This window comes from Peromyscus maniculatus, chromosome 14 (assembly GCF_049852395.1).
Source record: "Peromyscus maniculatus bairdii isolate BWxNUB_F1_BW_parent chromosome 14, HU_Pman_BW_mat_3.1, whole genome shotgun sequence".
In the NCBI taxonomy this organism is placed as follows: Eukaryota; Metazoa; Chordata; class Mammalia; order Rodentia; family Cricetidae; genus Peromyscus; species Peromyscus maniculatus.
This window is the reverse complement of record NC_134865.1, coordinates 83,545,579-83,568,195: the sequence shown is the minus strand read 5'-3', so window position 1 is coordinate 83,568,195 and position 22,617 is coordinate 83,545,579. Positions and strand designations below refer to the sequence as shown.

The window sequence follows — 22,617 nt, the reverse complement described above, 5'->3', positions numbered from 1 at the left end:
TGCAGTAAATGCAGAAAATAGGAATAAGCAACTTTGGTCTTAATTTTTTTTTTTTTTTTTTTTTTTTTTGGTTTTTCGAGACAGGGTTTCTCTGTGTAGCTTTGCGCCTTTCCTGGAGCTCACTTGGTAGCCCAGGCTGGCCTCGAACTCACAGAGATCCGCCTGACTCTGCCTCCCAAGTGCTGGGATTAAAGGCGTGCGCCACCAACGCCCGGCTTTGGTCTTAATTTTTTACAGGAGTCTCATAAGGGCGAAAAAAATCTCAGAACAGCACACAAAAGCACAAACAGGTATTATTAAGTTATAATCACAAGTTGCTTCCAACATAATTTTTAGGGGGATGGGTAGGCACTGTGGAGAGGTAGGACATTGTTTACAATGTGCCTCACTGCTTCTAGCACGTGGTCTTGGACCTGGTCACCACAACGGGTGCACGCATGAGTGAGTTTGTTGTATAGCGGTTTCCTCAGTATTAAAAGCTTCAGGAAGGGAAGCTCTAAGGGCGCAGTACATTTCCAGGGAGGTGAAGCAGGCAGCAAAGCTGGTTATGACAGGAAGTAAATAACTCAGAGTAGCTTCAGGAAGTCCCTGAAACTGACCAGATTCACTAGGCTTCTCCTGTAAGAACTGCTAAGTGATACTCTCAGATAAACTGAGTGGCCTAGAAGACCCTTGCAGCTGGGCCTCCTGGGGAAATCAGGTCAGCCAAATGGCCCAGAAAAAACAAATGGCCAGCCAGATCTGCCTCAAAGAGTCTTGGATCACCTGAGCTACCTGAAAACGGCCCTCTCCAGCCTAGAGTGGCCAGCCTGCAGGTTGTTCCGTAAGAGCTCCAGGCCCCACTGTATGAACCGCCACCCTTGCTGGTGATGGCTTTTGGTAATAACCGTTGTTTTGACTCATTTCTGCTCCGGTAAGTAACCCCTCACTCATACAACTGTCTGTAACCCCAGTAAAAGTCACTGGTTCACTGGTTCACCACGCTGGACTTGATCTGTACTTTGGTCCGTTCCCTGTTAGGGTGGGTGGACATCTGTCCCCAGGAGTGGTGTCCTGCAGCCGTTGTGACGGAGAAATAGAAATAATGGAAACAGCATAACCAAAGCTGAGCCTGCGAGACTTTACGTTGTCCGTCCAAAGGACAGTAAGACTGACTAATGCTTTCCCTAGAAGCCAGTCGATCCCGAGCAGGCTGGATGTGCAGCATGTGAGCAGAAAGAGCACATTGTCATACACCCCTCAAAGCACAGCACTGACTTGGCCACAGGTTGGCTGGGAGCTGATGTGTAAAGGTCGCCTTTAAACCGCATTTCTCCAAGAGACCACTCTCACACGGTCGTTTGCTTTAGTTAGCACGATGTTCGAGGCCTAGGGACACCATTAGTCAGGGTAACATTTTCTGCCTGGTAAGATCCTAATTGTATTCTGTCCTGTGGATGGGCCATATTTTGTTGTCCTCGATGGCTACATTGGCCGCTGTGAATAGTGATTCAAGGGACACTGAACTCAAAAGCTCCATTCGGGTCTCAGCTTCCAGTTCCTGTGGGTGGACAGTTGACCTTCTCTGACCTCTGGAGTTGCCAGGCCAGGCTCTACGTGGTTTTTGTTCATCAATAGATTTCATCATAACCATAGGAATTAGGTACTGCCTAACCATCCCTTACCACAGATGAGCAAACTGAGGCACATTCGAATAGGCCTGCCATCTGTCCGTCAGTATGGATCTGCCTTCTGCTAGACGGCTCCTCCAGGGTTACTCCATATTTGAAATGCAGCTTGATAGACTTAGATCAGACACAAGAAAGCCAGGAGTTCCCATGGGGAGATGGGAGGCACTGTCCTTCGTTCTGTCACAGGGTTGGGGACACCGATCAATTACCGTATTCAGTCGACTAAAGTATCATGGGCAACACAAAGGGCCAGCCCAGCTGGGGCCAGAGACTAATACCAGGTGGTTATTTCTGACTTTCTCTCTCTTCATTCCCTGGCTGGCTGAGAAAGTAGCTGAGGAAACTCCCAGAAGGAGAAGCTGAAAGCAGAAGGAGTAGCTTTGAGGGCAACGTTCAGCAGGTACCAAAGCCAGGCGGAGGGATCAGGTAGGTGTGGGAAGCCTGGCCAAGGGGAGAGGCTGCAGCAGCTGGAGTGGCTGGCCACCTTGCCACACGGGCCACGCTGGCTGTGCAGTGGACCCTCTGGGAAGGAAGACGAAGAAGGCATTCCAGGGTGTCTTCCTGTCCTCTGCTGTCACTGGCTCCACTTCCCCTTCTGTGATGACTTGCATTTCCCACTGGCCCGACCTTGGCTGTCAGGACAAGTTTCTTCCTCGTCGTACTTCTCAGGCCATCATCCGACCTAGGACCTTGGTCACCCTCTTGTTCCCTAGGGATACCCCATACATTCATGACACTGACCAGAGCTACTACCACATTTCTCGTGGACAGACGAGCAAACGTAAGTCTCCGAGAAGTGGGCACCAGGGCGGGGGTTACTGCTGTTAACTCTCTTCTCCCAGCCATCCCGGGAGAGGAAGTGACTTGCTCAGGACATCAGCTGCAAGGGACTGGGGTCTGCTGACATCCTCGGGATCATAGGGTGACCAAGACAGGCCAACCAAGGAGCCACCTTAATGACACGCCCTTCATCAAAGGCCGCTCACCAGTCAGCACCCCACCCCAATTCTGTTCAAAGCTGCTCACAGTTGCAGTGTCCCCCCTCCCTTTCCAGGTGGTCTTGAGAGAAAGCAGGGCTCCTGGGGACGTCTCCAGAGGAGAACAATTCAGAAGTGCAGAGCAGCCTCCTGGAAGCACCAGCCCTGCCTGTAGGCAAGGATGCTGCTTCCTTCCCAAGCCCAGCTAGAAGATTGGCCAGCCTTTCTCAACAGCTCTCAGGCAGTGATGCAAGCAAAGTTTCCATTCCTTCAAGCCCTCCCTGCCATGGGCCCTTCTCTGAAACGGCATGGTTTACAGGAATCAGCCGAGAGGAGTGTGGTCCTATCAATAACACAGGCTGACCACATGGCAGGAGCTCCCCGGGTAATCCCAGGCTTTACAAAGTTGGCCAGGGTGCTGCAAGTCTGTGGGTGCCTCATCCACCCGCTGCCTGATAGCCAGGAGCCCCCAGGAGACGGTGTCAAGTAGGCTCAGGATTAGGGACAATCTGGGCCCCAGAGAGCTACATCACCTGCATCTGTGGCTTATTAGTGACCTTCAAGGATCCTGGGAATGGAGCTGGCTCCGCTCAGAGGGCTGGCAGTGTGCCTTGAAGGAGACATTGCCGAGAAATAACCGCTGCTGCCTGAAGCGGTTTCAAATGGGCCAAGCCCTCCTTAGCAACAGTCTCTGTGTGTTTTCCCTGTGGTCCTCACGGTTTACACAGAAAGGCAGAACCCAGAGTCACACAACTAGGCAGGTCCACAAGTGGGGTTCCTCCTCATGCTGTCCGCATCCGGAGGCCGGGTTTAACCACAGAGCGACTCCATGGGGAGCAGGCAGGCCGTATCATGGCACAAGTGAGCACCCCAAAAACAACAGCCTCCCACCTTTCTTCTTTCCAGCATTCCAGTTTTGTTTTCTGGTGACTTCTATCCCTCAGAAAGCTTGGTTCCTCAATGCTTGATTTTTGGATCACCCTAGTCTCCAACTCAGTCACCCTAAGCAGAATCAGTTTCCTCAGCGATGACAGAAATGTCACCTCTCATGGACGCTCCTTGGCTAAGCACCATTTTTGTAAGCCCCCTAATGAGAGTGACTTTTTGGGGGAGCGGGGGCAGGATGTCTTATCCCAGGCTGGCCAGGCGCTCTCTCCCAAGAATGATCTACATGATACTCTTGACCACCACATGCCAGATTACAGGCATGTGCCACCACATCTGATTTATGGGGGTGTTGAGGATTGCACCCAGGGCTTTGTTAGCCAAGCGCTCTACCAACTGAGCTACATTCCCAACCCCGCGATTAGACTTTTAAATCTTGTGTCTTTTACATACATCTTAAATTTTGACCTAGGGGAATATGGTGCGAGCCATAACATTGCTAAAGCTAAAAATGAAAACACTGTGGACTTGGTGACACCTGCCTTTATTCCCAGCACTTGGGAAGTAGAGGCAGGCAGATCTCTGTGAGTATAAGGTCAGCCTGCCCTACATACAGTTCCAGGTCATCTGGGCCTATATAGTGAGAGACTGTCCCCCAAAAACCAAAAGCAAATGAACATTAACAAATGTTTTGAGTGGTGAGTAGGTGGTGGGTTTTTGTTTTGTTTTGTTTGTTTGTTTTTGCAATGTCTGGTCCAGGCTTCCTAGGTCCAGAAGTACGTAGGGATAAGTGGCCTGGGATTGGAGTGGGGTCCACATTTCAGTTCCCTTCATGGGTGGGACACAGAAGGCTGGGCTGAGGCTCCGGCTGCTCTTACCCAGGGTACTTGCCTCCTACCCAGACACTTAGCCATTGCAAAGCAGGGCCGCCCCTGGAGCACCGTGGACTCCGCTATCAGCACCTGCAGTCTGTGTGTATCTCGGTGGCCAGGACCACTCCTGCCCAGCCTCCGGCTCAGACTGACAATGTCACAAGGCAGGCCGGTCTTGCCCCTCCCCATGACTGATGATGGATGGTGGGAGACTCTGGTGGCCTGCTGTAGTTCCCAAGGGGTTTTTGTTTTTGTGGTTTTTCTTCTCTGAGTGTGTGTGGTAGAAAGGAAGGAAGTGAGAATGGGAATACAGTGTAGTGCTGCCTCCTGCCCCCGCCCCCCACGGCCTGGTCAGTGGTGAGAGGCTCTGCAGGAAACACCTCAAAGTCACTCAGGGTGTTCCCCCCATGAATGTGGCTTGCTGAGGTCTGGGGCCAGGAAGGAAGGAGCCAGGACCAGCAGGCAAGGAAGGAAGAGGGAGAGGCTGGGAAGGCACGAAGGTGACAGGCTGACTGCCACCTCCAGTACCCTCGAATCAGGACCTCTGTGGACAGCCTGACTTGTCCCTGTGCTCCCTCCCTGCCAGCTACTCCATTCTACGGGACTGAACCTCAGAAAGGAAAGGGACCATAGGTTCCAAGATGCAGAGGACAGGGCTGAGACAACTGGCCCACGAGCCCAGCCTCGTGGCTGCTTCAGCATGGCACACTGAGCTCAGGGACAAGGCGAGAAACCATCACAGAAGGCCCTGTGAGAAATCAGCTGAGGAGAGAGAGAGAGAGAGGCGGTGAGGAAGGGGCCGGGCCGAGTCTGGGGACCAAGGGATAGTGGCAGGTGCTGGGCTTGGAGACTGAGAGGTGAAGAAGGTGGTTCCAGTCTCCCCTGCTTGTGAGCAGGGCAAAGAGGCCGAGCAGAGGCTCCATCCTGTGGGACAGGCTGGCAGTGCTGACAAGGGCTAGCAGATCCCATGAACACAGACACACAGACACACAGACACACACACACACAGACACACACACACACACACACACACACACACACACACACACACACACGCACGCACGCACGCACACACGCGCGCACACACACTTGCCAGCTTGGCCTGGACAGCAGGGTGGTCAAGGAGACACCCTAAGGAGTCCCTCTGGGTCGTGGGGGTAGGAGGCTCCCAAACCACACCACTCTTAGGGCTGAGGAGCCACCAGCCAGAGCCAGCAGAGTCCTTCATTGTCCTCAGTCCCCTGACTTGTACCCTTGGCCTCTGGCTACCTGTGACCTTAGGAAGGTGGCCCCAGGCCCGCGTCACTGCCAGGCTCCTAGGAATACATGTCGATGCTCCTCGCACAGACATACTTCCGGCCAGGAAACCTGGATTTCCTGTTTCCAGGTCTAGGAACCCTGAGGAAGACAGTCTGGAGCTCTAGGAAAGACGAGGCTCAAGTCCTTCCCATGCTGTGTGACGCTGCTTGGGCACTCCCTACAAATCTCTCTCCTAACAGACATGCCCACCCACCTCATGCTCTACTGAACACTCGAGGTCCCATTCCACTTCCACTCGGCCCCTGGCCCCATTGCCGCACTCAGGATCACCTTTCAACATTGTCTTGCATATTATGGTCATGGGGTCATAGGGAGGCCAGGGGCCTGGCTTTATGGCTAGTTCCTGTTCCACCCCCCTCAGCCAGCTCCATGCTAGCTCCTCTGGCTGGGAGGCACTGACAGCGGGCCCATTTCACAGCTGGAAACATTGAGGCACAGCCAGGTCCAGAGACTTGCCTACAGACAGACTCATCTGGATGCTCAGCCCTGAGGCTCAGGACATCCAGGATGTGGCCCTGCTGGACCTGGTGAGGGGCCTGGGAAGGGTGTGCAGGAGGTAGAGGGCTCCCTGGGGAGAACTTGTCTAAGCTAAGGTTTCTGTCACCTCTCAGAACCCTGTCTGCACTGCCAGCAGAACTCTGGTGGCCACCGTGGGACACACGTGGGACCAAGCAGGAACTTGGGACCGAGCAGGGACCCCTGGCCAGCGAATGGGCCATTTCCCCTTCCTCTCCGATAGAGGTTCCTCTCGCACTCTGAACTCTAGGTTATGAGGTTTCAAGGCCACTTGACCTCTCCAGGTCTCAGTTTCCCTACTAGCAGGAAGGACTGCTTATCAAGTGTCAACAATTCCTGGCCTTCACCTCTGGCTTTGGAGCCTGGGAACCTCAACAACTTCACTTCCTCATTCCTGCCCTGCCTACCCTTCCCCATGGAGGTCTGGATCTCCCCGGCTGGGCTGATCTGGCCCTGGCATCCAGCTCTGATACACACTGTGGTGATGGTGGTGGTGGTGGTGGTGGTGGTGGTGATGGTGGTGGTGGTGGTGGTGGTGGTGGTCACAATGCCTCTGACACCTGCTCCTAGAAGGAACTATGAATTCTGGACATCCACCCCAGGGCTCCCAGCAGACTCAGACATGGATGGATGGCTCTGTGCTCCAGTCCCAGCACAGGGGGAGGAGGCAGATCGGCCCAGGCATTCATTACCCTCTGGCTACTTATATCCCAGGGAGAGGGGTCTGGGAGAGCAGGGAAAGATGTGCTGTCCACTCACCTCATACTGCAGTGTTTTAGAACCCTGGTCTTCCACTTGAGGAAGGAAACTTCCCTGGGCTTTTGGGACCCCAGGCCACCTGCAGGTGTCAGAGTCAGGCTCAGAGCTGCAGGGGAGGCCTGCTGGAGAACCGTAGGGTAAGCCAACAGTCACAGCCCATGCCATCAGTTCCCTGCCAATCCTGTCTTGGCTCTCAGCCTCCCGGGAAATTGGAGCCATCATTGCAAATAAGCCCCCAGCCTGTCCCTCAGGCTATAAACAAATCTCAACAGGTGTACTGTCTCCTGGAAGTGTAAACAAGGCTGAATGAACATGAATGACGACCTTCCCACCCATACACCACCACCACCACCCTACACGCACAGTAACCTAACAACTTTTATTGCTGGAAAGTCCCTCCTGCATGAAACCAGAATACCTCAAGCTGCAGAACCGGTGTTCACCAGGGCTCAGGCTACCCAGAATGGGGCAGAGTACTGGGCAAGACCAGCGTGGTATCTGAGGTTAATGGACCCAGGGTCCTTCCTGGTGAAGGGCTGGCTTTGTTTTGTTGCTTTTTAAATGTATTTGTTTTTACTTTATGTATGGGTGTTTTGCCCACATGTGTGTCTGTGCACCATACACATGAATGCTCACAGAGGCCGGAAGAATGCATTGGGTCCTCTGGAACTGGAGTCACAAATGATTGCTTATTGTCGTGTGGGGGCTGGGAACCCAACCAGGGTCTTCCAGAGAGGGAACAAGCGCTCTTCAGCTCTGAGCCATCTCTCCAGCCCCTGAAGACCTGCATCTGCAGCTACAGGGAGGGGCTTTTCCAGCTTCGGACTGGCATGAGTCATCCAATTCATTCAGTCGTCAGCAAAGGCCCCGCCGACCTACCAGCTGGGTCCTCCCGCATCACCCTCCCAACCAGCTTAGTTTGCCCAACCGTAGGCACTATTTTAATTCATATTTATTTTTAGAATACTCCTCTCCTCACTATAGTGGGGATATGCTGGACGGTTAGAAAGGGAAGCCCTCCCTGGCCTGAAGTCCTCCAAGGAGCATCAGCCACCCCAAAAGACTCCCCCACAAATGCCTGGAATGCCTCCACTCTTGGCTCCCCCTGACTGAGCAGCCAAGCACTGAGACCAAAAATTCCATGCTCCGGGCTTCACAGATGGGGGTAGGGCCAGAGTGACTCACTGGGCTCCCAACTTGGGGTCAGTCACAGGGAGAGTGACAGGCCCTCCGCCTACCCGGCTCCTGCCTGGCAGTCAGCCAGTCAGCCCTAGATGCAGGTGATGAGCACATCCACAGAGGTGGGCACTTCGATCTCTTCAAAGAGTACACGGCGCGGGAAGGGCCCGACCTCGGGCGCTGCCCTCAGCAAGTCTTGGGTATATTGCAACAGGCTCTGGTTCCTACGGCGGCCGAGTCTACGCAGCGCCAGAATGGCCAGTATATGGTCACGCCTGTGGAGACAAGGGGGTCCTTACTGCAGAGCGCCCCGCCCCCAGGGAGGACAGGAACCCAGGCTTGGGAGGAAGTATGATTCACCCAGCATTCCTGGAGCTGGGTCAGAGAGGCTGAAAGGCTGGGACCATCCCAGGCCGGGAGGGGATGAGGACTCTAAACAGAAACGGGATTGTGGACCTGTGCACAGCAACTGAACCTAGAAGCGCACAGGCATGAGACCGGGGAGGGAGCAAGCACGCAGTCGAAAGAAGCTTTGCTCAGAGGCAACACAAGGAATCTGACCTAGGGGAGGTTCCAGGAACTGGCAGAACACTAGGGAGGTGGAGGCCAGGTTGCAGGCTGCGGAATGTCTTTGCAGTATGCGAGACAAAGCAGCGGCAGGGACGGGGGATGGGGAGGCTGGAGGGGGGCGGCGAGTGGGGGAGATGCAGGTACAAAGGGGCCCCCTGAGACACTGCCTCCCCCCTGGTTCCCCACAGCCGTCCAGGGCCGCCCTTGGAGCCAGGAAGGGAGGGCCGAACCGTGCTGGGGAACCTCTAAGGGGCGGTAGGGAAACTGCACACTTAGAAAGGCTTGCAAAACCTGGCAGAGCAAAGCGGCTGCTCGCAGCCGGGAGCCAGGGAAGGGGCTGGACTCGGGGTTTTCAGCGGCCTTTCCATCCCGGAATCTCCGAGAGCATTGGAGGGAGTCGAACCCCGGGATTTCCACGGGGTCCGATGACTCAGTACCCCGCACAGCCCTGAGTCTGAGCCTCCTTTCTGTCGAGGCCTCAGAGGGATTCTAGAGAGGGTTTACACCCGGGGGGTAGGTGCCACGTTGTCCACGGGTGATGGAGAACGCCTGGGAGAGGTGGTGTTCGCCTACGCTCCCGGTGACCCTCCATCGTGCACATGCGCACACGGTCCATAGAGGTTCGCTCTGGGGCTTAGGCTCAGTTCTCTCCTCCCCCTGTTCCTCGCCTGCACTCATAGCTGAAGGCGCCAGTGCCAGGTCCCAGTGACCCCTGGCTCTCGGTCAGAAGCTAGTGGGGGAGGAGAGTCTGCAAACCTGATGTCTGGGTAGCTTCGTATAAGCGTCTCCAGGTGCCGCCGGATGTCGTCTTTGTAGGTCTCGCCCAGGATCTCAGCCACGCACAGGATGGCTTGGTCCAGCCACGTGGCTTCAGAGCCCTGGGGAGACAGGGAGATGTGTGCTGCGGTCCACCTCCCCATGGAGTTCCTTACGTACAACCCCTCCTTTAGTGCCCTGATGCACCCATCCCATGTATCTGCCGCCGGGGGGCTTGCTCTTCATAAGACGCCACGGGGGGCCGGAGGTGGGGTGGGGGTGGGGGTGGGGAGTAAACAAAGGGGACATCGGCAATGATTCCAGAGATGTCTTCTTGTCTACACAGATGGGAAATCCGAGCCCTGACCAGGGAAGTGCTGCCTGGAACCTGTCACCAGTAGGAGACCAGCAGCCCAGATAAGGGGTTTGGGTATGGCTCAAAGTGTTCCCGTCCGAGTGGGGAAAGACCTCCCACAGATCTTGCCCACCATAACCCTTATCCCTTCACCTTTATCCACAACTGTATGCAAATATAACGTAAAGTGACACTGCCACCCGGGTCTGTCCCTCTTGAGTCCAGCGCCGCGTCCCCCACCCAATGGAGTCTGGAGAACGAGTGTAAGCTCTCTTCTCCACTACCCGCTCCTGCACCTGCCCTGGGGGCTCCTTACAGGATGAGAAGAAATGAGAATAGGAAGTGCCTGACTGGCCAGAGACCGAGCACTGCTTGCCATTCAGATACTGCTCCTACCAAGCCCTTGAAGGTGCTGCTGATGGCCTGGGCATCCAGGCCCATCTTATGGGAGCCGTTCACACGATCCAGGCCACTGAACCTCTCGTGGGGCCTCAGCACCTGCCCGAGGTAATCGCGGACCACACAACGGTGCACCTCCTGCAGAGTCTCCTGGGAGAGTGAGGGTAGGGTCATCAGGATCAAAGGCATGGGCCCTGCACACCCATGCCAGCCTCCCCCCACCACTTCCTGGTACCTGTGCCAGCGGTGGGGTCACATGCTCAAGGTGATGAGCGAAGTCCACCACCTTGTCCATGAGGGGACGCAGGGTGTCCTGTGTGAGCCAGCTCTTGGTGTATAGCACCTTGAACAGCGGCTGGGGACAGAGGGACATGGGAGTAAGCTCTGTTCATCATTCCTAACCCCCTTCACTGCTGGTTCTCTTGTGCCATCCTCTTTTCTAGGCACAAATTTTATCACTGGGCCTTTCCCAGAATGCCTCCTCCAATGAGCATGTTTTGGGTTTTGTGGCTTGTCAGGCCCTGCTTAGGGTATGTGCTGAATATACCTTGACTTGCCGGTCAATGCGGGGAGCTCTAGGCCTTTTTTCTTGGCCCACTATCCCAGAGCCTGGGGGTTCGCCACCAACAGGAAGGGGTTGCGGTGAGATGGGAGGTGTTTCCCAACTGCCCTTGCTCAGCTGGGAGCTCATTTGGGGCAAATGAGTGCCGGGAGTCAGGCATGGAACTTTAGGGAACGGATGGGCACCGCTGGGCATGGGAAGTGTCCAGTCACCTGCATGTCTTGCTGTACAATCTGGAGCAAGTGCTTCTGGAAGCTGCTGGTGGCAGCCACTAGGGGTTTCTCCAGTTCCTTTATGGTTCCTGGGAACCTGGCCAGAAGGCTGGTTCTGTGGAGGGGCCAAGACAAGTAATCAGCTGGGCAAGGGGAAGCAGGCTGGAGAACAAGACCCACCTAGCACAGCCCTGCAGACGGGACACTGCACTAATTCCATTCATATACCAGGGCTTCTCAACCTTCCTAACGCTGTGACCCTTTAATATAGTTCCTTATGCTGTGGTGACCACAACCATAAAATTATTTTCATTCCTTCTTCATAACTGTACTTTTGCTACTGTTATGAATTGTAATGTAAATATCCGATATGCAAGACATCTGATATGAGACTTCTGTGAAAGAGTTGTTGGATTCCCCCTACACACCAGGGGTCTCGACCCACAGGTTGAGAACCACTGGTTCAGACTGTGCTGTGAAGGGCAGTCCCTGGAGGGGTGCATAGTCACAGCCATGGGAGCAGAACTGAATGAGAGGACAACGTTAAAGCTGTGAGAGCCCAGCATAAACCCTTTCAGCAGAGCACGAGCCCAGCTCCGTGACATAGGTCCCACAGGGCAGCTTTGAGACAGTACTCCATGCCTCTTGGTGGTGGGACATCGTAGCTTAGCCATGCCTGGCACAAGCTCTCCACTGAGCTTCCTTCATCACTGCCTCTGAGGACGACAATATCCGTGTCACTGTTGAGAAAACCGAGGACCAGGCTATATGCAGTACACAGCGCTGCCTATCAAGAGGTGGAGAAGGCTTCCTGGGGCTGAGAGGTCCCGGCCCCGCCCCCCCTCCCCCCCATTGCTGAAGTGGAGCCCAGCACAGTTAGGCAAGAGAGAGCTGGGGAATGGAGCATCAGTGTGGCCACTCTTTGGACACAGGCAGGCCTGGTTTAAACTCTAGGCGCATGGCTTACTGGCTGCACCAGTATCCAGCTGTCCATCTGTACCCAGGTGGATGAAGCAGGCACATGTCTGGTATATCACAAGTGCTCATAAAGAGCTCATATGAATTGAGTCCCCACGGCCGGAGGAAGCAGGCTCTGGCTTTGTTAGAAGAGGACAGAGGCACAGAGATGAAATGACCATGCGGGGCACACAGCCACAATGGGCACCTCTGGAATCCCAAACCACAAGGTGGCTCAGGTTACATGCCTTCTGTTAATGGCTGCATTCCCCAGACTAGCCTAGCTGTAGGGAAGAGGGTACCCGGTATGATTGGAGGTCAGGGCACGGTAGCAGTCTTGGCCACACAGAGTGGGCCTTGCCTCCTGAGGGTAGAGGCGCCCGAGATTGTCCAAGGTGGGATTAAGGGAGGGAGCTTCTCCGAGGAGGAGGTAAACTCAGGAAAAAAAAAAAAAAAAAGAACGGAATGGGATGCAGGAAATAAACGGGGAGCCGGGCGATCTACTCAGCCTCTGGTCAGCCTTGAAGCCACACATTCGTTCCAGGGCCCTAGCTTTTCTGAACATGTTAGAGCCAGGGCGAAGACAGGACGATCTGGGAAGGCCTTGGGGAAACCCACAAGAATCCACACTCAGGAGCTACTACCCCCCCTTCCCCCGCCACTCCTCCTGCCCCGGCCGCCACTGCTTCGGATCTCTTTTCCTGGCCTCGCGCCCCTCCTGCTGGCAGTACTCGGCAACGCCCTGGAGCTGGGGCGACCTACCTCATCTCCACGCAGGCGTTAATATAGGCGCCCAGGTAGCACTCGCTCACTGCCTTTGATGCCAGAAAAGCTTTTTCAAACCTGGGGACGGGAAAGGATCATTCCTCTGACCTCGGGTCTCCACCCGCTTAGGCCCTCACCAGTGGACCCCGCCCACTCCTGACCGGGTCATCTCCCACCCTTCCGGGGCTGAGAATGCCAGCCGCACCTGGGCACAAAGAGGCAGAGCGCGCGCGCGCAGATCTGCAGGGTGGTGGCCTCCAGCTCCGAGGAGATAGCGCCGGCTGCCTTCACGTGCTCAGCCACGAGCTGTCAGGGACGCCACACCACACGCTGAGCGCAGTTGAGTCTCGCACCCAGCCCACCCCTCTCTCCCTGCAGTTTTCAGTTGCCACAGAGTGAGGGTCACCTCCCCACTCCCAGAGTCCACCGGCAGAGCTGAGAGCTGTAACCTAGACTGACCATGTGCTTCAAGGGCCTAGATCACCCCACAGGTTCCCCTCTCATTATAACTTAGCTCCAAGAGACCACGACCACGTGCCTGAGGCCAGAACACAAGCCCCTCCTCAGCCCACTCCCGTGCGCACCATGTGCACATCGATGGACAGGGACGCATGGTAGAGGCCCTGCAGCACTTCCAAGTCCTCGCCGGCTTCCCAGCGACTCTGCTCCAGTAGCAAGATGCTGTCAAAACAGCTTGTGATCTTTGTCTGTGGGGTTAGGAGTGGGCTGCGGTGAGAAGCCTTCCAGGAGGAAGGTAAGGGCGCCCCCTGCCTTCCAAACCCCATTTTGCACCTTTAAGGACTAGCGCCATTGGACCCCAGCCACAGTCCAGGCCTACAGGTACCTCCAGCACCACCCCAAGCCTCCTTCCTGCAGGACCCAGCCTCTGGAGCCCGGAGGGAGCCTCCCCAGCCTCACCTCTAGGAAGCTAGTGTAGTCACTTTCCAGGCGGGCCCACAGAGCAGGCTCTAGGAGTGGGGGCAGCGGTTCGGTGGGCAGTGCCAAGTCTGGAGCACCCAGGAAGTCAGGACTGGAAAGCAAGGTGGGGTGGGAGAGTCGTTGAGGACCCGGACAGGGTTCTGATGCTCTACCAGCTGCCTCCTCTCCCTAACCAGGCTCAAAGTCTAAAGTTATCATTAGGGCCCTGAACTCCGATTCTGTTGACACATTCCATTCCTCTACCCTCCAGAGGTCTATGCCATCACGTCCCTTCCCGGAAACTTCTGACGGCTGGGTTGGACTTCCTGGCACTCAAGCATCCAGCTGGGCCTGCTCAGAGTGCTTAAGGAGCTGTTCCGATGGACCTCTGCCAGATTGCCTCAATGTGACCTCTACCCTCATGGTTAGCTTACATTCAAGACTGAGCTCTAACCAACACCCCCCCTCGCCGCCGCCACGCCCCCCCATCACCATCTAACCCAAATCAGGGTACCCCAGAATAATGGCCTGACCATGGCAATGTAAAGAGGCCGGGATTCTGACAGCCTTCTCCATCATGTATTCTTCTCCTTTTGGCCTGGGGCAAAGCTGGGACCCATTCATCTGGGGAACTAAAGCACCCTTGTTACAGCGCCCACCGGGGATGGAAGCCCCCAGCAGGCTGCATTCTGCATGTGAATGCTCATCCAGAGGGAAAGCAGGCTGAACCCACATTCTGAATGGTGCTCTGCCTGGAAAGATGCCCTTTTCCAACGCAGCCACCTTATAGACTAGCATTGCTCTCGGGGCTCCTGCCTCTGGTGGGAAGTGCACATGAGAGATTTTCTAGCTTTGGGAAGCTGTAGATGCGTGGTCCCTTAGGAAAACCTGGGATGGGAGCACACAGCCTAGCACAAAAGAAAGAATGACAAAATCCCCATCTTCCTGGCGCCCTGTGGTCTTTGCCAGAGAAGGATTGGGGAAGAAAGGTGCCCTGTGCCCTTGTAGTCGTTTCTCACGGTCTCCTGGTGGGTGGTGGTACCCGCTCCTGCCTTAAGTACTGTATCTTAGGCCTCACCTGCCATACACATTGGCGGCCCAGTCTAACAGCACATAGAGCTGCTCACAGCCGCGGGCGTCTCGCGCCAGCTCCTGCAGACGCTGAGCCACGGCGTTGTGGAAGGCACGCAAGTAGGTCTCCCACACTGGAAAGTCAGTGGCTTCGTAAGCAGGCTGAATCTCTAATCGTACTCTCTGCAGGTCGCGGCGAACCACTCCACCGAGCTCAGCCAGAAGCTGGGCTAGGTCGGAAGCGCCCTCCGCAGCCCCTGGGGGGACTTTGATGCCTGCCTGCTGCACGCGCTCCTGAGCGCTGCGCCGCACCGCGTCCTCCCAGTGCTGACGCCAGTGGCGGGGCGTACTCAAAAAGTCACCCTCGGCTTGGGAGGCCTGATGGGCCTCCTCTTCCAAGTGCACCACCTGGGCCAGTTCTGCTAGGGCGTCTCCATCCACGCCTTCGGAACCCAGCGCCTCGCGCACAATGGCTCCGATCTCCGCCGCCATTCCGTCGTAATGTAGGCAAAGGTCCATAGCGCGCCGCGCATAGGCCGTGGGGTCCTGCGCAAAGGTGCGTGAGGTTTTGTCTGCTACCAGCTGCGTCTCTAGGTACCGCAACTGTTCGAAGGCCTTCACTAGTTGCCGCTCAGTGATGAGGTCTGTCACGGATTTGCTTTCTGAAAGCGCAGGTAAGAAAGGGGTCAATGAGAGGGACCAACCCAGTGCCCTGGTACCAACTTAGACAGCTAGGTTGCGCTCAGAGCCTTGGGCTGGGCTGCCTGGCCACTGCTCAGATGTTCTGTGCGCAATTGAACTGCTCCATCTGCCTGAAGTACTGGCTTAGACCCCCGTTAGAAGGAACAGAATCAGGGCCCCAATCCTGACTGAAAACAACAATTTGGGTCAGCTCCTGGCTGCGCGGTTATATGGGAGCCAGGACCTTCTATCTTGCGCAGCCCCCCGCCCCCCATCTTCACTTCCATCTCTGCTGAGCTTGTCCTGGTGACCTTATGTGTGGCTGTAATTGCAGGTCTAATAGGTTCAGAGCTCAGCTGGGTGTGTCCTCCCCCAATGTCCAGAGTCAGCCTTTCTGCTGCCCTGCTCTCTGCCCGCACGGCACCGCGTTCGAGTTCTCTACTGCTAGATCCCTTCTTGAGAGTCCAAGTGCAATTTATGCTTCCCTGAGCCGGCTCCCTGGCTGCCCTTCCAGGTAACAGTGGCCCCCATGAACCTCTGTGACCCTATGGTCTGAGAGGATCGATGCCTAATACTTAGGATGAGTTTGCTCAAGGGGCCAAGCAGTGAAAAGCCATGAAGATCTGGGTTCAAATCCCACTTCTCTTCTAGTTATCTCTAAGACACCAAGCAAGTCACTTAGCTGAGCCTGTTTTTTTTCTATTTGCCCAGTGGGTGTATTGGCCTTCCCTTGCTAGAAACTGGAAGAATTTGTGCAGAAGGCAGGATTTGGGTGAGTTAGGCTTCAAGGAAAGTGTGTCGGGATACAGCTCCTGTCTTCTCCACCCTCGGTTTCCTCTCACAGTGTCGGACGAGACCCTACCTGTCTGGGGTTCCAGATCCTCAGGATGGGTCCCAGTGGATGCCTGCCGACTGACACCATCTGTGACCTTGGAAGGCTTCTCTGTCACAGCAGTGACTTGAGGGTGCCCAGAGGTTAGGCTTTCATCCAGGGCCCGTCTCAAGGACCGGAACAGGAAGCGGGAACTTCGCCTGAACAGGCCAGGGTCCTCCTTGGGTTTGTGGGTGGAAGCTCCCAGGCTGTTCCGGAAGAAGGTCCGCTTCAGGGTGCTCAGGCTGGGTTTCACCGTGTCCCCATGGTGCATGCTTGGCTCTTTCATACTGTTGGATTTCCGGGTGCCCTGTGGCTTCCTAGGCTCTTTAGGGCTTTGGATTTCTGGCCCAGGGGTCACTGTTCCTGGCAATGGCATCTTGGCTGCAGGGAAGCTGGGGATGAGAAGGCAGCTCAAGAGGCCTGGAGGGTGCTAGCCCAGGGAGCAGACACAGAACCCTGGGTAAGCTCTCCGGGGCTCAGCAGGACCCAGGAGTGCAGGAAGGCTTGATTTCTTCTATGGAAATGGAAGTGTCCGCCAGCTACTGGGCTGGCCGGAGCCTTCTGCCTGCCAGAGTGCAGCTGAATGCACTGCTACGATACAAACAGCTACTGGCAGCAGAATGCCTCCCTGGTGCCTCCCCAGGAGGCTCTCTCCCAGGTGTCCACCTTTCCCTGAGCCTGAGTAATTACCGTCGAATTAGAAGGAGTGTTGAGCATGCATATTCCGGGAACCAGCCCAACCCACAACCCACAAGGGCAGGGTCCAGTACCCACATCCCAAACTTCTAGGATTTCAGAGTCTAAGGCCAAAACCTCTCCCCATCCCTTCCTCCCACAGTCCCCCTTGATCCCCTCCGGAGACCTGGGCTCACCTCTTTCAGCACAAAAGGCAGGATCACTTCGGCTCAAACAGGAGCCTCCTTAAGAAGCATTCCCTTCCTAGACTCTGTGGAACTGGAGGAGGGTACAATGATGCCCTAGGGCCCTAGCCTCCGGACACCCAGCCACTTATCTTCACCGCACAGCCTGGAGGGAAGGTTGTGGGAGGGGCTTCAGGTCTATATTTAACTTGGAGCTGAGGAATCCCAATATATATCCTACCTGCTGCTCTTCCCCCTCTTGCCAGCCCCCGACCCCAGCCTTGACCACACTGAGCATGGTAGTGGTCTCAGGAGCAGGGGAGACATACGCTGCTCAGGCCTCTGGCAGACACCACCACCATATCCCCGTCCAGCCGGCAAAGCCTGACTATTTGCTTTTCTGACCCTATGTTTAGCTAGGGGTGGGGGAGAAGAGACAGTCTTCCCGGCCACTGAAACCTCCTGCCCGCCACATTGTGCAAGCCAGACGTGGGTGGGGGATGGTGTTGGGCCAGCAAGCTCTCCTATGCCTTTGGAGAAACTGAACCAAAAGAAGGGCTGGACTGGGCTGGGGGGAAAAAAAATGGCCCCATGGTTAAGAGCATTAGTTGCTCTTACAAAGGACCCGGGTTCAAATCCCAGCACCCATACAGTGGCTCACAACCATCTGTAATTCCAGTTCCAGGGCAACCAATATGCTCTTCTGACTTCCAAGGGCACCAGGCATGCACATGGTACACAAACATACACTCAAGCAAAACACACACAGAGAACATAGAGCAAATAAATAAATCTTTTAAATAAATTAAATACGTAAAGGAAGGAAGGAAGAAAAGAAAAGAAAAGAAAAAAGAAAAGAAGAAAGGCTAGACCGAGCAGAAGTATAACTCACAGCTCTCTTCAGGGCTCCCTACCATACCAGGACAAATCCAAGAAGGAGCTAGGGCCAGACCCCTGGGTGAGTCAGGAAGGAACTGCCCTTCCCTGGGACTTAAGGTATGCTGGACAGGGGCCAGCCCCTAGGCTCTTAGGCCTCCAGCAAGGTATCTGTCAGAGTCAGCTGAGGCCTACAGCTGGAGCTCCAGAGGCCACCAGGAGCTTCAAGGAAGCCCAGGGGAGGAGGGAGGCCCAAGTGATTGGTTGGGGCCTTATCAGCCCCACCCTGGTCACAGGTCACTATCCTGCCCTGGCACCCAGTTCAGTGATCCTGCTCCACACAGACCTGACCCATACATGGCCATCTCTGGCCCCCTTCCTCTAAGGGACCCTTCAGTGCCTAGTGTGGGAGATGCCATCTGCCACTGTTGTGTTCTCCTGCCCCCTGATACAGGAGTGCTGGGAAAGGATAGGGTAGGTCCTGCCTTGGCTGGGGAGAGTTGACCCTTGTTTACTAAGCACCCACTGTGTGTTCAGCCCAGTGCCGACACAGATCTGAGCCCCACAACAACACAGCTGGGGAGTGTGATCTGCCCCATTTGAGGAACCCGAGGCTCAGAGAGGGGCAGGGTCTAGCCTCAAGCCACTCAGCCTGGCCCAACCCTCTAGAAGGTGGGGACAAAGGGTGGTTGGTGTGGCAGTCCTTACAAGGGAATCTGGGGACAGATTCTGGATAAGCAGGGACACCTGGACACGTGAATTTCATGGCAGGTCACAAGGAATCTTTGGTCTTTCTCAGGCTGCTAACTACCCTCACATCAAACCAAACCTGCACTACAGGGCCATCAAGGCCACCAAGCTGGGGTGGCGGTGGCTACAGCCATGACACTTTTGACTGCAGTTCTCCCCGGCTCCCCAAACCATTCTTGACCTCCCCCAATCCAAATGGGTCACTCCCTTGTTTTAAAATCTTTTGTGACTCCCTAGTACCTTCAAGCCATCCCAAGTCCCATAGCTGGGCATGCGTGTGTCCCCCCCCCATCCCGCACCCCCGTTCTGGACTGATCGTTCTTTGCCTCACTCCTGGTCTCCATGTTACTCACGTTAGCCCGTGGGACCCCCTCCATCCTGCTGAATGTGCAGTTTTGGGTCCCCCACCACCCCACCCCACCCCCCTCAAGCTGTATTCCCTCCTGATCACCAGGTCTCCAAGTCAGACCTGGCTTCTAGGACCCAGCGAGTCCCCTACCTCCAAGGAATTCTCAGCTTTGTGCCATCTGCTCAGAGCCCCTCAGGACTGTTCCTACTGTGACAGAGCTTCTTCCAGACTTAAGAGTCTGTCTCTTTCATCCCAGAGCACAATTCGGAAGTGTGAGTGGGTGTCCCACTGGGCCGGCCTATGGACTCCACCCCCATGCCTTCTCTGTGTTGGCCACAGGGCCCATCCCTGGCTCTCTGTCTCCTGTCCCCATTGCGGGTCACTCTTAAGCGACAGTCACAACAGCGTGGCCAGGGGCAGGGGCAGGGGCAATCACCGTGGGCCACCCCAGCCGTGACCATAGGCTTAGGGCTAGACTCCCCAGTTTCCCAGACTTCTCACTTTTGCAAACCTTCCCTCTTGTACCAGCCCCCACTCTCTCAGTTTCCCTCCAGGACAACCACACCCTTCCTCCCTACCTGTGAGGGCTGGGCTGTCCCCTGTCCATCAAAACCCCAGGAACAACCACTGCAGGCCGCTGTGACGCTCTTGCCTCGAAATGTTCCCCTTCCTGAAAAGATGGACAGGACAAGAATATACAGTTTCAATCCTCAGCGTTCACCTGCAAGATCTAGTTAAGCCAACAGGACAAGGAAAACCAATAAGAGCTGCAAACGTCAGAGAGGAACAGTTCAGATTGCTGTTTTAATTGTTTATATCTGTCTCTTTAAAAATCCCAAGGTGGTTATTATGGGATAACAAAAGAGTTTGGTAAATCTCATATGTTGATTTTGCAAACACAACCAGTCTTATATGCCAGCCAAACCTATTTTTTAAAAGACACCCCTGGGTTGCCATCACCCCCAGGAGTACAGACTTCTTAACTTTGCACGCAAGGCCCTTTCTAAGGGCTGTCATGGGTTCCCCGTCACTCTTGCCCCTCTGTCCGCTCAGAATCATTTCTCCTCCATGTTTTTGTGTGAGCTGCCCTTGCCTCTAGCAGTGACCTGAGCTCTTCCAGCTGCCAACTTCTCAGGGCTCTTCCTCTAAGAAGCCTTCCCTCATCAGCCGTCCCAGCACACAGCATAACCTAGATAGTTATGTGGTCTGAGATGTCTCTGCCATTTAACCAAGAGTCCCGGGGAGCACAGAATGAGCCTGGCTCAGACCCATGAAGAGCCGATAAATGTCAGATGCCCGAGGACAATGAAGGGGCTCTGACCTGATTGTGAACCTGTGGTACATCCACACTTAGATGGGTTTCAGCTTTGCACATCTTCATGCTGGCCTGAGTGGCTCCCTCTGTGTGTGTGTGTGTGTGTGTGTGTGTGTGTGTGTGTGTGTGTGTGTGTGTGTGTGTGTGTGTGATTATTCTGTAATATGTGTGTGTCTCCCATGTCTGTGTGCTTATCTGCATGCCTCCTGTGTCTCTCTCCTTTCTGCAAGCGCGTGCGGCTGTCTACGTATTTGAATGTGTGCGGATCTTTTGTGACTGAGCTGGCTGGCGCTGCAGCTCAGCTGGCCTGGGCTTGGAACCCAGGCCTTTGACCAGAATGGCCACTAACAGAGCCAGGGTAGTCTCCACCCACTGTCCCAATCACTCTCTACCCTCCTGCCCCACCTGACTGGGCCATACCTGGTATGGGAGCAGACAACCGTGCCCAGGCAGCAGAGGTCCTGCGGAAGGCAGCCACGCAGGAGCCTGAGACCGGATCCAGGCAGGAGGCCTCCAGAACGGCCCAATTGATTACCAACAGCTGGGACTTCCCAGCCACAGGACCGCCCAGGCCCCCTCTCTCCTCAGACCCCATGCTTTCGCTTTCAGACAAGTTCCGCCCCTTTCATTCCAGAGAACTCCAACCTTGGATATGTCGAAGCCTGGAGCTAGTCAGAGCCCGATCCAGAGCTCAACCTGCAGGGACTGGGAAGGGAGGTGAGGGAGAGCCTTAAGGGAAGCGGAGGAGGTGGAGATTAGTGGAGGAGAGGTCAGGGAGGTGGAGGTTAGTGGAGGATGGCCCTCTGTCACAGCAGGGGGCTGTTGGGGACCACTGAGGTGCTGACAGTCAGAGCCACACTAGATGGGGAGAGGGAGGGGGGCCCTCTAGTGCCCAAAGCCCGGAAACACTCCTCTCTCCAGGGAAGGAAGGGCTCCAGCTCCAGGCCAGTCTTGGGAGTTCACGTTAGTGTCACCTATGCTTGCCAGAGCTGAGGGGCAGAGGGCAGATAGGAAGACTTGTCGGGGAAGTTTCCTGTCATGCCCAGAGGAACAGGTATGAGCTATATACTGTCCAGAGAACTTCAAGGGCCGGAAGAAGGGGGCCCTAGGCACCCAGGGGGTCACACTCAGGAGTGAGAAGCGGCCTTCTAGACAGAGGCAGTGCAGCAGCCACCGCGTCAGGGAGTGGCCGCTGTGAAGACTTTGGAACTCAGGGGAAATCCAAGGACACATTCAGGCCTGTCCCATCCTGCGCTGGATGTAGTGTGGATGCTCCGGAGTTACAGTACTGGGTGGTGAGAACACAGCACCACACGGTTTATATTATCTCCTTTCCAGAGCCTGAGGGTTGAGCTCTTGATTCTTCTGAGGCTTTTCTTCCTGATCTGTTGGTTACCTTTTTTTTTTAAACCCGGAGACAGGGTCTCACTATACATCCCTCAATGGCCCGTAGCTCACTGTGTAGACAAGGCTGGCTTTGAATTCACAGAAATGGAATAAAGGCAGGAGCCATCACAGCTGGCCCTTCCTGGCTTCATGTGTTCTTTCTTTGGTGTGTGTCTGTCCAGTTTTCTCTTTACGTTGCCTGGGAGGCCACCCTAGTAACTTCATTCTCTTCTCTTCTCTCTTTCCTTTTTTTTTTTTTTGTTTGTTTGTTTTTGTTGTTTGTTTTATGTTTTTATGTTTTTTGTTTTTTGAGACAGGGTTTCTCTGTGTAGCCCTGGCTGTCCTGGTACTCGCTCTATAGACCAGGCTAACCTCAAACTCAGAGATCCATCTGCCTCTGCCTCCTGAGTGCTGGGATTAAAGGATCAGCTTTTGTGTTTTGTTTTGTTTTTGTTTTGAGTCAGGATCTTATATTATATAGCCCAGACTATGTAGCTTAAAATGACCTTGAAATTTTCATCCTCCAGCCTCCACCTTCCAGGGCTGGGATTACCTGTGTGAGCCACCTCAGTGCTGGGGATCCAATCCAGGGCTATACGAATGGTAGGTAAGCTCTCTCTCTACCTGAGGCAGGATAGAAGGATGGGGAAATTGTGGAGACAGGAGAAATAAAGGCGCTCCGGACCCAGGAATATGGTTGAAGTGTCTCACCAACATAGAGGCAGGGACCGTGGCACAATCACCACCTGATTAAGGCCTTTCTCCCCTTCAGCTATAAACCTT

General features: G+C 55.0%; 1 protein-coding gene and 1 long non-coding RNA gene across 8 annotated transcripts; one reads left to right on the top strand and one right to left on the bottom strand.

Moving 5' to 3' along the window:
- Positions 1-221: 221 nt before the first annotated feature.
- On the top strand, positions 222-10,058 carry LOC121822495 (uncharacterized). Of its 2 annotated transcripts, XR_013044551.1 has the most exons (4): positions 222-290; positions 1,021-2,451; positions 2,725-2,822; positions 9,851-10,058. It is a non-coding gene; the product is annotated as an uncharacterized LOC121822495 (long non-coding RNA). The 2 variants fall into 2 exon arrangements; XR_013044550.1 differs by lacking the exon at positions 222-290 and having other exon boundaries at positions 963-2,451.
- Positions 7,934-21,167, bottom strand: Exoc3l4 (exocyst complex component 3 like 4). Of its 6 annotated transcripts, none has more exons than XM_076551426.1 (14): positions 20,869-21,167; positions 19,712-19,803; positions 17,171-17,324; positions 16,287-16,690; positions 14,751-15,405; positions 13,673-13,784; positions 13,339-13,461; positions 12,960-13,060; positions 12,752-12,832; positions 11,033-11,147; positions 10,494-10,613; positions 10,256-10,408; positions 9,505-9,626; positions 7,934-8,453 (listed from the first exon to the last, which is right to left on the bottom strand). In XM_076551426.1, exons 4-14 carry the CDS (start codon positions 16,672-16,674, stop codon positions 8,270-8,272), a joined length of 2,154 nt encoding a protein of 717 aa, XP_076407541.1. In that variant the 5' UTR covers positions 16,675-16,690; positions 17,171-17,324; positions 19,712-19,803; positions 20,869-21,167; the 3' UTR covers positions 7,934-8,269. The 6 variants fall into 6 exon arrangements, with proteins under 6 accessions (XP_076407541.1, XP_042117144.1, XP_076407542.1 ...); XM_042261210.2 differs by having other exon boundaries at positions 17,171-17,252; XM_076551427.1 differs by lacking the exons at positions 19,712-19,803; positions 20,869-21,167 and adding an exon at positions 19,284-19,623.
- Positions 21,168-22,617: the final 1,450 nt, after the last annotated feature.

Excerpts from the sequence above, each read along its gene's own strand:
- Exoc3l4 (XM_076551426.1), bottom strand. The coding sequence starts at position 16,674 with ATGCCATTGCCAGGAACAGTGACCCCTGGGCCAGAAATCCAAAGCCCT. Across the intron at positions 13,462-13,672 it reads ACTACACTAGCTTCCTAGAG|ACAAAGATCACAAGCTGTTT; the intron begins GTGAGGCTGGGG and ends CTAACCCCACAG. Across the intron at positions 11,148-12,751 it reads AACGCCTGCGTGGAGATGAG|AACCAGCCTTCTGGCCAGGT; the intron begins GTAGGTCGCCCC and ends GCCCCTCCACAG.